Source organism: Staurois parvus, unplaced genomic scaffold, assembly GCF_062004578.1.
Source record: "Staurois parvus isolate SC_StPar_1 unplaced genomic scaffold, SC_StPar_1.0 ptg000854l, whole genome shotgun sequence".
NCBI lineage: Eukaryota > Metazoa > Chordata > Amphibia > Anura > Ranidae > Staurois > Staurois parvus.
In genome coordinates this window covers 786,114-801,859 of record NW_028318650.1, presented here as the reverse complement: position 1 = coordinate 801,859, position 15,746 = coordinate 786,114, and the positions used below count along the sequence as shown (strand labels likewise).

General features: G+C 49.3%; 1 protein-coding gene across 1 annotated transcript; it reads right to left on the bottom strand.

Annotated features, from left to right (window-relative positions):
• Positions 1-237: 237 nt before the first annotated feature.
• Positions 238-15,154, bottom strand: LOC149443519 (cardiotrophin-1-like). The gene is made up of 3 exons (XM_089655601.1): positions 15,040-15,154; positions 2,848-2,972; positions 238-1,817 (listed from the first exon to the last, which is right to left on the bottom strand). Exons 1-3 carry the CDS (start codon positions 15,053-15,055, stop codon positions 1,392-1,394), a joined length of 567 nt encoding a protein of 188 aa, XP_089511727.1. The 5' UTR covers positions 15,056-15,154; the 3' UTR covers positions 238-1,391.
• Between the last annotated feature and the right edge of the window lie 592 nt (positions 15,155-15,746).

Below are 15,746 nucleotides of genomic sequence, written 5' to 3'. Positions count from 1 at the left end.
GAGAAGGTGAATGTCCACAGTGAGGACAGACAGAAAAATACTGAACCGTGGTTCTAATCCTTTGACATTCTGTTTAAAACTGAAAAAGGGTATAAAAACAACATTTATATTAGAAATTATTCTTTTTTTTAAGACTTTTTTTCTGTGGTCTGATACTTGGTTATCAGACCACAGAACTACTTTTCAAGCTAAAAAAAAAATAAAAAACAAAAAAGTAAAATTTATCCACAATGCATATATTTTTGCAAACATTTTATTACTAAAAAAAGGTACATTAAAAAAACTTTTATGTAGAGCTTTGGTACAAATAGATTGCCAATTCCCGATACTTAGAAAATACTTCACACAAATTGGAAAGCAGAATACAGTGTTGAAAGAATGACTGAGGGTTTAGACAGTAATATTAAAACCGCATGTCCTTTGTATATAAACCTGTAAAATCGAAGACTCGTCAGTCATTCGAAAAACCAACAAATCCTTTGTGTCACTATACCGGAGGGCTCGGCTGCCTACCAGTTGTAACCCAAATCCTCACATTTGTGTTTTTAAAAACCAGTCATACCTCAGTCTTTCAGCAACATTCCCTCCTGAGCCACGGTAATCTCAGTGGAATTGATTTCAGTAAAAATTGTCTTTATAAATAAAAGAAATTCCAGTGGATTACGTGTGGAGAAGGTGGGCCTCTGTGTTGACTGGAAAAAGGTTTACATACATCTTCAGAATAGCCCAGAGACATATTTAAAGAACCTTTAAAAGTTCCCTAAAAACAAATTTCCAAATAAATGAATTTCCGCTTCCTCGTTGCGCTGGGCTGGTTTGTTTGTTTTACGTACTGGCAAAGTTAAGTGGTTCTTCAGGAAGGAGTTTCTCCTGTTTAACTAAAACGAGCTTTAAATGCATCTTCATAATCTCAAAGAGATGTACTTGAGGAACCTTTCAAGTTCCTAGAAACAAATGTTGAAAGATTTCTTCACTGTCTGGACGATTTGCTTTGTTTGGTTCATGTTCTGGGAAAGTTACAAAGTTAGGTGGCCCTTCATAAAGGAGTTCTTAAAAAGGAGAAGACTTTCCAACTAGGTTCGCGGAACCTTTAAAAACGACTGAGGAGTCTTGCACAGAACCAGGTCACCTATCAAATCTTAAAAACACACAGCAGGAATTCTGAGACAATGAAACTGTTCTCATAAGAGGTCCATTTTCACAAATCTAAAAAGGACCATTGTTTAGTTACTGGGGGTGACATTCAAAGCAAATTTTAGAAGACCTCACTCAATGTATTGAGACGGCTGACATGGAAGCATTGATCTAGAAGTGTTATCCTCAGTGAGGTAGGCAGGTCTAAACTAGATGTTGCGCAGGAGTTACATCAGAAGATTTCAACATGAAGAGGTCTACACGGAGCTCTCTGCTACAAGAATGATCAAGTCCTTCTCAGCTTGTACAAGCCAGTCATAATAATTTTTACAAACCATGTAGCCAGCAACTTTCTGCTTGTAAGTGGTGGAAACCGTTGGTGAAGATGGAGCGGGGAGGTCGTTTTGCCCAAGAAGAGTACCAAGGTTTGAGCTTATTGCCAGGGAATTATTTCTGGAGATTTCAAGACTTTTAAGAAGCTTCCGAGAGTTAGGATTAAGCGACTTCTGCCAGTCGAGGACAGAAGCAAACCAACCTCTGAAGGACAAGAAGGAGGAAAGGCTCATGGACAGACGCTTCCAGGGGGACAAAGGGAGTTTTGTCCTATCCAGGACGGGTATATCATCCATCTTTAATGTTGGAGGATTGGCGTTGTCGGAGAATGGAGGACCTTGTTGGCTGAGCTGTGTGGAGAGAAAAATGTTAGAGAGTTGCCATACCAGGCCAAAATATTTTAGGAGCTTTAAGTCACCAAGGGGAAATTTTACAAGTTTAAGAGGATGTCTAACAGTCTAAAAATATCCAGCACACAGCTTAGATCTAAATCTGTCACAATGGAAATTAATTATGACCTTGACCAAGACTGAAGGGCAAAAGGAAGACATCTCTCTTCAGTGGAGACAAATCAAGCGACCAGTTTTTGGGCCCTCAAACCTCCTGTGCAATAATGAACACTCTGATATGGCATAAACGTGCCCCAACCACATCCCACAATGCAGTGCCCATTACCTCTGATCTACTGAGAAGCTTGGGTATGGTCATTTGGGAAATTATGTCCTGTTGATCCAGGTGCTAAGCTTCACCTTCTGTCAGCGAATGGCCAAATGCCAAAGCCTCAATGGGCACTAGAGGCTATGGCAACTGCTATTTGAATAGCAAAGGGCGGGGCCTACTAGTAGAAATGGGCAAGGCATAAAATATCGTGAAGGGCAAAATAAAAAATGACCTATGATGCGGTTTGTCCCCTTCACTGATGCAGCAGTTTTTGGTTTTCCCAGCCCCCCCTTTTTTTTTCACCTTTTGCTCTAGGTTCACACTTATGTGGATTTCAGTGCGTTTTCCAGTTTGCAGAAACGCAGAACGGTTCATTTAACACGATTTGCTATGGATCTAGTTCACAATAGGGACTTCTCTTGCCCGCAGCAGATTGCGTTGTGTGTAATAGACTTCAAAAAAAAAAAAAAAAAACACTACAGGAGGGGGCGGAGTCAAGACCAATCCCCCTGCACAAAGGCAGAGAGCAGCCGGGAGCGGTCTTTATTACAGGAAGCTGCACACATCTGGGAGAAATATATGAAGATCCAAGAAGAAAACAGAATGAATGGATTTAGAGGTTGATCAATGTCGGGTGTTACATGGGCTTCATGTCGGGTGGCTGTGGGAACACGGCCTTTACACGGCTTATGTACATCTCCATACAACGCTCAAACCTACATAATCGTGCACCAGGTTCTCTGCGTCCGATCTTGCCAGCGACACCAGAAACAGCGATTGGCGCTCTGCGTCCTTTCCATCTGGTTCCTGCGGCAGAGCTAGGAGTCCTGCCAAGGAGTCCACTGCTGAAAGATGAAGAAGACCGCCATTAGATTACAGGGATTCCGCCATGTTCTGCAGCAACATGTTATAGTTCAAGTGACCAGCCACGAACTTACTTAGCTTGAGGTTCCATTCACACTGGCGTGACTTCAAAACTGTGCGATTTCATTGCGACTTTGGATGAGTGCTACTCTGGCTTTGACTAAGGATAATTGTTTCTTCTGTACAAAGTCACATGTACAACATTCAGGTGCAACTTTCATGTGACTTTGGAGGGTTTGCATTAAAGTCTATGGCCCTCAAGTCGCATGCAAGTAGCGCAGGAACTACTTTGAAGTCACTGCGGCTTGAAGTCGCACAGATATGAATGGTACCCATTGGGAAACATAGGGGGTGACTTTTCATGCGACTTTGAACCCCAAAGTCGCATGTGTGAATGGAGCCTGAAGGTCACATTATACAGCAACGGTATCATTTTCCAGAGAACTCCACCTTTTATTGCTAAAAAGTCAGTCATTGATCTCCAGTAAGTAACTTTGCCTAGGCTGAGTTGTCATCAGTTTGCTGCAGGCAAAAAGTAGCATTTTCTCAGTCTCCCCCCCCACCCCCAGTGATCAGACTATACATTGTAACTTCATAGCAAGTCACAAGATAAGAGGCTGCAACAGGGGCAGACCTGTGTCAGACATTTCTAAACACAGCCAAGCACTGCACAGGCACCAGGCTATAGAGGATTGTGTCATCTCTGAGCTGGCATCTCAGTCCAGGGAGTAGATGGTGACCCTGAGAAAAAGATGGTGCTGTCCTTCCAGGGAGAACAGAGGATGAAGGGGTAGTCAAGGACAGTACTGGGATCTCTGTGAGAAGTACCAGACAGTGTACTGACACAAGGACCTCCCTGCAGCAATTCCTGACTCTGCTCCTGCACACCTGGGAGTTCTTGGTGTCCCTGCCCACCTTGGTGTGCTCCAGCTCCTCCTGTAAAATTCTGTGTTATATAAAGAAAACAATGGGCACAGCGGGTGTACAGACCTGAGAACTCAGCACAGAGATGGTGGGAACCCCTCACAATGGGCACAGCGGGTGTACAGACCTGAGAACTCGGCACAGGGATGGTGGGAACCCCTCATAATGGGCATAGCGGGCGCACAGACCCGGGAACTCGGCACAGGGATGGAGGGAAGCCCTCAATGGGCATAGCGGGCGTAGAGACCCGGGAACTCGGCACAGGGATGGTGGGAACCCCTCATAATGGGCACAGCGGGCGTACAGACCCGGGAACTCGGCACAGGGATGGAGGGAACCCCTCATAATGGGCACAGCGGGCGTACAGAACCGGGAACTCGGCACAGGGATGGTGGGAACCCCTCATAATGGGCACAGCGGGCGTACAGACCCGGGAACTCGGCACATGGATGGTGGGAACCCCTCATAATGGGCACAGCGGGCGTACAGACCCGGGAACTCAGCAAAGGGATGGTGGGAACCCCTCATAATGGGCACAGCGGGTGTACAGACCCGGGAACTGTGCATAGAGATCTCACCAGTGGTGTAACACTTGATTATCAGTTTTGGGTGGACTGACCCTTCAAATATTTATGCATTGATAAAAAGAATATAAGATCATCATTTTAAATTAACCCCCCCCCCCCACACACACACACACGAAGCCTCTATAACAGACAATTTGTCCTTTCATGGTTGCAGTCGCTGATCAGGATCGGGATAATTTGGCTCCTACAGATGACAGATTCGATAATTGAGGGAAGACACGAGAAGATGGTACAATGGATACATTGTTACAGAGTCCCCTCCCCCTCCATGATGTCCTCATGAATTCCTGAGATGTTAGGTCTCTGCCCATATCTTGCCAACACCTCGCCCTCATCCCTGCCAGCGTGCCCGACCCCGGACACAACGACTCCATCATCTCTGCCCAACGTTCTGTAACAGCACCGCTCTCAGCCCTAGAACACTCCATGACATCACCTCCATCTCATACATACTGGATATAGATCACTATTACAGGTACTTATATATCCACCGTCAATGTACATATATTGTACATTCACATCAGTCCCCGCCCCCGAGGGGCGTACAATCTAAGGTCCCTAACTCACAGTCATACATACACATACTAGGGCCAATGTAGACAGGATCCAATTAACCTCCCACCATGTCTTTGGAGTGTGGGAGGAAACCAGAGTACCCGGAGGAAACCGACACAGGCACAGGGAGAACATGCAAACTCCAGGCAGGTGGTGCTGTGTTTGGGATTTGAACCAACGACCCGAGTACTGCCAGGCAGAAGTGCTAACCATTTAGCCACTGTGCTGCCCAATATAAATAAAATAGTAACAACAAGAATATCTTATACAGGATTTATATATTGCCCAAAGTTTGCACAGCACTTTACAAAATGAAGTTGTATACAGCGGAGAGGTTCGAACCCTCTCCACCCACCAAACCAAGGTTTTGGCTGGGGTCCTGCTTTGAAGCGATATTAAACTTTTTTTTTTTTTTTTAAGCACTTTTAGCAGCTAATTTATTTCCAATTCAGTCCAATCACAGCAGACCACCAAATAAATACATTTGGTAGTTGTTGGCAGTACTTCCCTCACACGGTCACAGCATGAGGAAAGTATTGCTGGTAACTATCAAGGCAGACATCTGCACTGATCATCAGTGCAGCACCAAAAGTGCCCTTCAGTGCTCCCTATCAGCACCGCCTATCAGTGCCCCCTATCCGTGCCACCTCATCAGTGCCCCCTATCCATGCCCATCATTGCTGCCTATCTGTGCCACCCCCTCAGCGCCGCCTATCTGTGCCACCCCCTCAGCGCCGCCTATCTGTGCCACCCCCTCAGCGCCGCCTATCTGTGCCACCCCCTCAGCGCCGCCTATCCATGCCCCCTCAGCGCCCCCTATCCATGCCACCTCAGTGCCCCCTATCCATGCCATATCATCAGTGCCCCCTATCCATGCCCATCATTGCTGCCTATCTGTGCCACCTCATCAGTGCCCCCTATCCATGCCCATCATTGCTGCCTATCTGTGCCACCTCAGTGCCCCCTATCCATGCCACCTCAGTGCCCCCTATCCATGCCACCTCAGTGCCCCCTATCCATGCCACCTCAGTGCCCCCTATCCATGCCACCTCATCAGTGCCCCCTATTCATGCCACCTCATCAGTGCCCCTATCCATGCCACCTCATCAGTGCCCCCTATCCATGCCACCTCATCAGTGCCCCCTATCCATGCCACCTCATCAGTGCCCCCTATCCATGCCACCTCATCAGTGCCCCCTATCCATGCCACCTCATCAGTGCCCCCTATCCATGCCACCTCATCAGTGCCCCCTATTCATGCCACCTCATCAGTGCCCCCTATCCATGCCACCTCATCAGTGCCCCCTATCCATGCCACCTCATCAGTGCCCCCTATCCATGCCACCTCATCAGTGCCCCCTATCCATGCCACCTCATCAGTGCCCCCTATCCATGCCCATCATTGCTGCCTATCTGTGCCACATCAGTGCCCCCTATCCGTGCCACCTCATCATTGCTGCCCATCTGTGCCACCTCAGTGCCCATCAGTGCTGCCTATCAGTGCAGCTTCATCAACTTACATCAGTAAAGGAGAAAAAAATTACCTGTTTGCAAAATTTTATAATAGAAACAAAAAAAAAATTTTTTTCTTAACATTTTGGTGCTTTTATTTTTTGCACAAAAAACAAAAACAAAAATACCCAGTGGTGATTAAAGTGGAGTTCCAGCTGTTTTAGGGTTTATTAAATGTCAGCAGCAAGAACTGTATCAACTGACTTAATAAACACACTCACCTGTCCCGGGGTCCAGTGATGTGCTCCCCCGCGCCGTCCTTTCTCCCCTTCTCTCCTCCACGGCGCCAGCTTCTCAACTGTGGGCACCCGGCTCTGACATCTTGCGGCTTCACAGCCTGGTGCCTGGTTACCATACGCGAGTTACGCTGCTCCTTCCGATTGTGAAAGTTCCCAGGAGACTGCGGGAGGGAGGAGGGGGCTGAACTTCCGGCTCACTTCTCCATGGCGAACTGAGCCGGAGGTGGGAGCGGGTACCTGTCAAAACCAGGTACCCGCTCCCCCTCCCTCCAAGAAAGATGCCAAATATGCAAGTGGAGGGGGGTGGGAGAAGTAAATCCGCTTTTGAGTACCACCAAAAGAAAGCTCAATGTAAAAAAAAAAAACAACAAAAAAAATTTTTTTTATATGGGTAGAGTGTTGCATGACCACACAATTGTCATTCAAAGTGCAACAACATAAAATGAACTTTATGTTCATTTTATCAGGTTTCGGTACCAATCAGTATACATTATATATTAGAATCAGTGTGGAGAGGGGGTGTGTGATCAGAAAAGTCTGTTGAACTACACAGTGCACTGGTCAGTGTGGAGAGGGGGTGAGATCGGCCAAGTCTGTTGAACTACAGAGTACATTTATTTATTTCAGGTACTTTTATAGCGCCGGCAATTTACACAACACTTTACACATATATTGTACATGTCCAGTATTGGGACAAGGGGTGGGCTGGAGGGGCGGCTACCCTGGGCGCAATGGTTTACTGTAGGGATAGGGGCGATTTCCTACAAGGCTGACAGGAGTAGTGACAAAGGCATCACTACTCCTGTCAGCCCAGCACTGAGAGCAGCGAGGAGAGGAGGAGAGAGCCGGGACATGGTGCGGACTGTGTTCTCCCCCCTCCTCCTCCTTCCTCCTGTATTAACAATCTGGTGGTGGAGTTCAGACACACAGGAGCTGCACTAGCAGGAAGGAGGAGGGGGAGAGCGAGAGCACAGCCCGCACCGCCGAGTGGAGAAGTGTCCAGGAGAGAGCCATCAAAGCAAGCATGTGCTCAGTGTTCTAGCTGATCTGCACAGTGCTTTTTGACAAATGAGAGACTGCTGGGCGGCGTTGGAGCCCCTAAACCTGCACATCACGAATGGGAATGGGCGGGGGGGGGGGGGGGTGCAGTTTGGCATCTTTGCCCTGAGCACTGGTTGACCTTGTCCTGGCACTGGCCAGTATAGAGGGGGGGGGGGCACGCACGACAGCAGGGGGGGGGGCACGCACGACAGCAGGGGGGGGGGGGCACGCACGACAGCAGGGGGGGGGGGCACGCACGACAGCAGGGGGGGGCACGCACGACAGCAGGGGGGGGGGCACGCACGACAGCAGGGGGGGGGGGGCACGCACGACAGCAGGGGGGGGGGGGCACGCACGACAGCAGGGGGGGGGGGCACGCACGACAGCAGGGGGGGGGGGGCACGCACGACAGCAGGGGGGGGGGGGCACGCACGACAGCAGGGGGGGGGGGGCACGCACGACAGCAGGGGGGGGGGCACGCACGACAGCAGGGGGGGGGGGGCACGCACGACAGCAGGGGGGGGGGGGCACGCACGACAGCAGGGGGGGGGGGCACGCACGACAGCAGGGGGGGGGGGGCACGCACGACAGCAGGGGGGGGGGCACGCACGACAGCAGGGGGGGGGGGGCACGCACGACAGCAGGGGGGGGGGGCACGCACGACAGCAGGGGGGGGGGGCACGCACGACAGCAGGGGGGGGGGCACGCACGACAGCAGGGGGGGGGGGCACGCACGACAGCAGGGGGGGGGGGGCACGCACGACAGCAGGGGGGGGGGGCACGCACGACAGCAGGGGGGGGGGGCACGCACGACAGCAGGGGGGGGGGGCACGCACGACAGCAGGGGGGGGGGGGCACGCACGACAGCAGGGGGGGGGGGGGGCACGCACGACAGCAGGGGGGGGGGGCACGCACGACAGCAGGGGGGGGGGGGCACGCACGACAGCAGGGGGGGGGGGGCACGCACGACAAGGTCTGTTACATTACAGAGCACACTGGCCAGTGTGGTCAGAGTCTGGTGCCGACTGGACTGCACAGTCTTTACAGCAGGAAATGGATTGGGACTATGAGGAAGGGGGACTATTTGTCTGTCTGATTGACTGGATATCTTTGTATGCGACTTGCATTGGGCTTCATGTTCACAGGAATGAGCGCCGAATCACATCCAGCTCCTGTTTATCTTGCAATGGCTCATTCCAACACTTTGGCGGATGGAGCCTCTGGATGCAAGTAAATGAGCACTACAGGAATACTTCAGGCTCTTGTTATTTTTGGCATGCTAAAGGTGCACAGTAGTCTCTCTCTCTCTCAGTGCCCACGTATCATCCCACTGAATTAGGTATTTCAGACACGTTAAGAAATGCATTCTACTCACTTCCTTCCTAAGATTACATGGACAGAGAATATGACAGAACGTCATCGTGTAACCAAAATCTGACAGATTCTAAATCTATAAATTCCTGTTTAACTTTTTAGTACTATGTGAAAGAATGGGTCGCTCTCAGGAGCTCAGTGACTCCAAGCGTAGTCCCATGATAGGTGGCCACCTGGGCAGTAAGTCCATCCGTGACATTTCCTGGCTACTAAATATTCCACGCTCAACTGTTAGTGGGATTATAACAAAGTGGAAGCAGCTGGGAACAACAGCCACTCAGCCACCAAGTGGTAGGCCACGTCACATGACAGGGCGGGGTCAGCGCATGCTGAAGCGCACAGTGCGCAGAGTCGCCAACTGTCTGCAGAATCAATAGCTAAAGACCTCAAAACTTGGTGTACCCTTCAGATGAGCCCAACAATAGTGTGTAGAGAGCTTCATGGAATGGGTTCTATGGCCGAGCAGCTGCATCCAAGCCTTCCATCACCAAGTGCAATGCAAAGCGTCGGATGCCGTGGTGTAAAGCACGCCGCCACTGGACTCTAGAGCAGAGGAGGCGGGTTCTCTGGAGTGACCAATCATGCTTCTCTGTCTGGCAATCCAAATGGACGTGTCTGGGTTTGGCGGTTGCCAGGAGAACGGTACTTGCCTGACTGCATTGTGCCAAGTATAAAGTTTGGTGGAGGGGGGATTATGGTGTGGGGTTGTTTTTCAGGGGTTGGGGCTTGGCCCCCTAGTTCCAGTGAAGGGAACTCTTAAGGCTGACATTTTGGACAATTTCATGCTTCTGACTTTGTGGGAAGAGTTTGGGGATGGCCCTTCCTGTTCCAACATGACTGCCCACCAGTGCACAAAGCAAGGTCCCATAAAGACATGGAGAGCCAGTTTGGGGTGGAGGAACTTGACTGGCCTGCACAGAGTCCTGACCTCAACCCCATAGAACACCTTTGGGATGAATTAGAGCGGAGACTGCGAGCCAGGCCTCCTCCCCGACATCAGTGTCTGACCTGACAAATGTGCTTCTGGAAGAATGGTCCAACCTTCCCATAGACACCCTCCTAAACCTTGTGGACGGCCTTCCCAGAAGAGTTGAAGCTGTTATAGCTGCAAAGGGCGGGGCCAACTCAATATTGAACCCTACGGACCAAGACTGGGGGGCCATTAAAGGTCATGTGCGTGGAAAGGGCGGGGCCAACTCAATATTGAACCCTATGGACTAAGATTGGGGGGCCACTAAGGTCATGTGCGTGGAAAGGGCGGGGCCAACTCAATATTGAACCCTATGGACTAAGACAGGGAGAGCCATTAAAGGTCATGTGTGTGGAAAGGCCGGCCGCCCAATACTTGGGGCAATATAGTGTATGTATAACATTTTTTAGACACTAGAACGTTCACTAAATAATATACACAGATTTGTGTTTTTTACCAGAGAAATGTAGCAAAATACATTTTGTCCCAAGAAAACTAAGAAAAAAATATTTTTCTAAATGTTTTGACATTTTCTCATTTTTATACCAAAAATAAAAAATGGTGGTGATTAAGAGAAAACTGTATCCAAGATAAAAAGTGTTGCATGACTGAGTAATTGTCAAAGTGCAACAGCGCTGAAAGCTGAAAATTGGCCTGGGTAGGTTGGGGGGGGGATGTGAAAGTGTCCCAGTACTGAAGTGGTTAAAAACTGCACCAAAAACGCACCTCTCCATTGATATGAATGGAAAAATACATTTAAAAAAAAAAAAAAAAAAAAATTACCTGCAGTGGATTTTTTTGAATCACACGTCCAGGTTTCATTGTTGCATGATTGGAGTACACAAACGCAGCAAAAAACGCATATGCATTTTTTTATTCCAACGGAGCAGTATGAAAGGGGGTTCCTTTCATATGAAAAAGGGGAGAAAAAAAAGGGAAGAGGGAGGGAAGAGGGAGGGAAGAGGGAGGGAAGAGGGAGGGAAGAGGGAGGGAAGAGGGAGGGAAGAGGGAGGGAAGAGGGAGGGAAGAGGGAGGGAAGAGGGAGGGAAGAGGGAGGGAAGAGGGAGGGAAGAGGGAGGGAAGAGAAACTGACCACAACCAGTCTAGTTTTCCTTTAACCCAATCATTTAGTCAGATTCAAAATGACAGAAAAAAAAAAAAATTTCTTTTGTTAAATATACGTTTTGCAGCTCACCTAGAGGAACGATTATCGCATTACGCGTCTGACCGCACACTTGTGGAAACTGGTCATTTGGAGAAGCGCGGCCTATGACATAATTCCTCTCCTGGATCGTACAGTAAGTGGCGGTTTGCACAGGTTGCCCTGGAAAATGTTTGACCTTGGCGCCCCTGATTTTTTTGTTTTTTCTTCTTAAAAATGCCGGGTTTTTTTTCGGCTGAACGCACTTTGTTCATCATTTTGCGGGCCGACTATTCCGGGAATTCATGGAAAATGTCAGCGTGTACCACCCATGATGCCAGGCTGTGTCTATGGAGCTAAACATTCATCAATGTGATCTGGGTTACTCAATAGCCAACTGTGGTTAGCGCTGAACAAGTCTGCTGCAGAGCGACGCATGCATGGTATACGTATGCCTTCTATACACGCACACACGTCAATGAACACGGACCTAATCAGTGACAGGTGCAGCCGAAAGCTCATGCACATGTGCAGCACAGATTAACCATTTGAGGACAAGGGTGTATTTTGTGCCCATAGGAGCAGAGGGCGTGGCATACATGTCCTTTTGCAGCGTTTAAAGTTGCATGGTCTCATGTCAATGTGCGTTGGCATTCAACCTTTCAATTTAAAAAAAAAAAAAACCAAAAAACAAACCCTCCTAAAAAACAAAAATAAAAGCCCAAACCCCCCCAAACAAAAACCCCAACCCCCCCCCCCCCAAAAAAAAACAAAACAGTGGGCTACCAACGCACCTCAGCTTGTCAAAAACTGGACATCCCCTTATTTTAATAACACAATCTAGAGAAATGCAGTGCACTGCCGCAGTGCCGTCCTGCAGGGGGCCAATAAACGCTGCCAATGCCACCCAGCGATTCTAATAGCACAACCTATGGCCATGTCACGGTGACAACTGGATTGCCGCTGCAGCAGAGCGACATTCAAAACGCTCCCAGGAGAACCCCCCAAATTTAGACCCGAGTCTTGTGTAGTACGGCACTATGGTGCTTGCAGCGCTCTGCAGTGCAGGTGCACTGCCTTACCCCAGGTTCACACCTAAGCGTTTTCCGCAGCGTTTTGCGCCTTGCACAAACGCACTACAGTCGATTTAACATGATTTCCTATGGGACAGGATCACATCTCCGCGTTTTGACCCGATGCGATTTTTCGGAAAGGGTCAGAGACTTTTTTGAATGCAAAAAAGTTGCATTTTTGGTTCGACAGACTTCAGTGGAAATGCTGCAGAAAAGCATGCAGTGTGTTTTTGACGTATTTTGGATGCGTTGTGTTTTAAATCTGCCTAGCAAGAAGAAAAATTAAATGGAAAAAAAAAAAAAATGCAACGCAGAAACCGATCAAACACAAAATGCGTCAGTGTGAACCTAGCCTTAGGCCGGTTCACACCTAGGCAGTTTGCTTTTGATTCGTTCCTGCAGTGCTTTTTAAGAAAGGGTCCGGGACTTTTTTTGAATGCAAAATAGTTGCATTTTTGGTTCTATAGGCGTCAATGGAAATGCTGCAGAAAAGTAAGTAGTGCGTTTTTGCTGCATTTTTGCACAAAATGCATCAAACATGCACTACTTGCTTTTCTGCAGCGTCTCCATTGAAGTCTATTGAACCAAAACCTGCACCTTTTTGCGTTTAAAAAAAAAGTCCCGGACCCTTTCCAAAAATGCAGCAGCTGAAAATAGCACAGATGTGAGCGTGTCCCCATAGGAAACCATTATTGGACGGACTGTTGTGCGTTTCTGCGAAAAGCACAATAACAGAAAAAACAAAAGAGGAAACCTGAATCTCTACACCTGCGAAAAATGGGCCCTTGCGGATTTTGTTGAGGAAAACATATTTCAGGACGGAAGAGGCAACTCCACGATGAAGCACTTTTGCATGTCTATAGAACACTTCCTTCAGAGCAAAGCTTTTGAATGGACTTGAAAATTGGGTGACTGGCTGCTGTGAAACCACAACTCTCAGCAGGACCTCAGCAAGGTTTGGATGAAGAAGTGACTTGTCAGCTGATATGGAACCACAAGTCCCAGCAGGACCTTAGCAAGGTTCAGCTGAAGCAAGGGGTGGCTTGTCAGCTGCTGTGGAACCACAAGTCCCAACAGGGCCTTAGCAAGGTTCAGCTGAAGCAAGGGGTGGCTTGTCAGCTGCTGTGGAACCACAAGTCCCAACAGGGCCTTAGCAAGGTTCAGCTGAAGCAAGGGGTGGCTTGTCAGCTGCTGTGGAACCACAAGTCCCAACAGGGCCTTAGCAAGGTTCAGCTGAAGCAAGGGGTGGCTTGTCAGCAGCTTTGGAACCACAACTCTCAGCAGGACCTTAGCAAGGTTCCAGTGAAATAGGGGTGGCTTGTCAGCTGATATGGAACCACAAGTCCCAGCAGGACCTTAGCAAAGTTCGGCTGAAGAAAGGCGTGGCTTGTCAGCTGCTGTGGAGCCACAACTCCCAGCAAGGTTTGGATGAAGCAAGAGGTGGCTTGTCAGTTGCTGTGGAACCACAAGTCTCAGCATAACCTTAGCAAGATTCCAGTGAAATAGGGGGTGGCTTGTCAGCTGGTGTGAAACCACGTCTCAGGAGGACCTTAGCAAAGGTTTGGATGAAGCAAGAGGTGGCTTGTCCACTGCTGTGGAACCAAAAGTCCCAGCAGGAACTTCGCAAAGTTGTGATGAAGCAAGGAGTGACTTAGCAGCTGTGGGACCATAACTCTCAGCAGGACCTTAGCAAGGTTTGGATGAAGAGGTGGCTTGTTAGCTGGTGCAGAACCACAAGTCTCAGTAGGACCTTAGCAAGGTTCTGATGAAGTAGGGGGTGGCTTGTCAGCTGGTGTGGAACCACAAGTCTCAGCAGACCCTTAGAAAGGTTCCAACGAAGTAGGGGGTGGCTTGCAGGACCGTGCCAAGGTTCAGATGAAGCAAAGTGTGGCTTGCTGTGGAACCACAAGTCTTAGAAAAGGTTCAGATGAAGCAAAGTGTGGCTTGCTGTGGAACCACAAGTCTTAGTAGGATCTGATCAAGGTTCAGATGAAGCAAAGTGTGGGTACCCCACTCCTGTGGAACCACAGGTCTTAGCAGGACCTTAGAAAAGTTCAAGCAAAGCAAGGGGTTGCATATTAGCTTCTGTGGAACCACAAGTTCCCAACAAGAACAGGGCCATCAGCAAGGTTCAAACTCAGCGACCAGTATCAGATCAGCTGCAGGAACCAGTAGCTTTTCAGCTGCTGTGGAACCACAAGTCCCAACCAAACCCTCAGCAAAGTTTCAGCGCAACAACTGGATTATCATCTGCTGCAAACCCACAGCCCTCAGCAGGTCCCTCTGTGTCAGGCTCCAGCAGCCATGGAACCAGAAGTCCATGCATGGCTTGTCCAGGACCTTTGAGGTTCCTCAGCAGCAGCAGCTGCTGCAACTTCCTTCCTTGAGTGCTGATCCTCTGAGGTTGGGGTGTTCTGGACCCCCCACGTTCTACAGAACTCTGGTAGTCTAGGAGGACTCTAGTCCAGGGAGATTCTTGGTCTTGCAGATCCTCAACAGGTTTCTCCCAACTAGTGAAATGCTACCCAGCAGCTGGTGGGGCTGAGTCCCAGGATTATATAACAAGGCAGATGGAGTTACATTGTATCACTTTCAGTAGAGAAGTTTCTATAAACTCGGTAGAAGTTCTTACCTGTTATGACCTCCATCTCCTGTCCTGCCTGCCCCAGTCCTGCGTCTGTCTGCCTGCTGTGTGTACAGCTCCTCTCCTTATCCCTGTCCTTCCTCCTCCCCCTTGCTGGCCCACACACACCAATTCCCTGAAAGGTTTTTTTTTTTTTCCCTGTGTGATGTCAGGATCCCACCTCCTCCCAGTGACACTCCGCACGCTCCCCCCCCCCAGCAATCCTCACCAGTCATGGCGCAGCGCCAAGGCTGGACGCGCAGCAGGTTATTATTATAATACAGGATTGATATAGCGCCAACAGTGTGCGCAGCGCAGTACAAGGTGAGGGCAAACCGTACAGATACACTACAAGTGAACACAGGAGCTGGGGTGGGCTGACAACTCATGGGGCCCCCTGGGCAATAGGGGATCATGGGGCCCCTGTGTCCTTGCCAAAACTCAAAAAAGCCTATGAAAAAGGTACCAGGGGCATCTCATGGGGCCCCTACTGACCCCGGGCCCTCGGCAGTGCCAGAGTTTCCAAATGGTCAGTCCGCCCCTGTACAGGAGGAATCAGAGTCCTGCTCCTTAGAGCTTACAATCTACAAGATTCACCCCAAGAGCTGACAATCTGCTGGGATGTGGAACTTAAAAAATAATACGTTGGCATTTTTCCGAGGCGTACTCTGGAAGTTTTTACTGCTGAAATATTCCTGCGTTTGTTCGTTTGTTTC

What these genes read in the sequence shown, in the direction of transcription:
- LOC149443519 (XM_089655601.1), bottom strand. An exon ending in AGAACCTGGTGCACGATTAT is followed by an intron (nt 1,818 to 2,847) that starts GTAGGTTTGAGC and finishes CTCTCCACACAG; the next exon opens with CTCAGCCAACAAGGTCCTCC.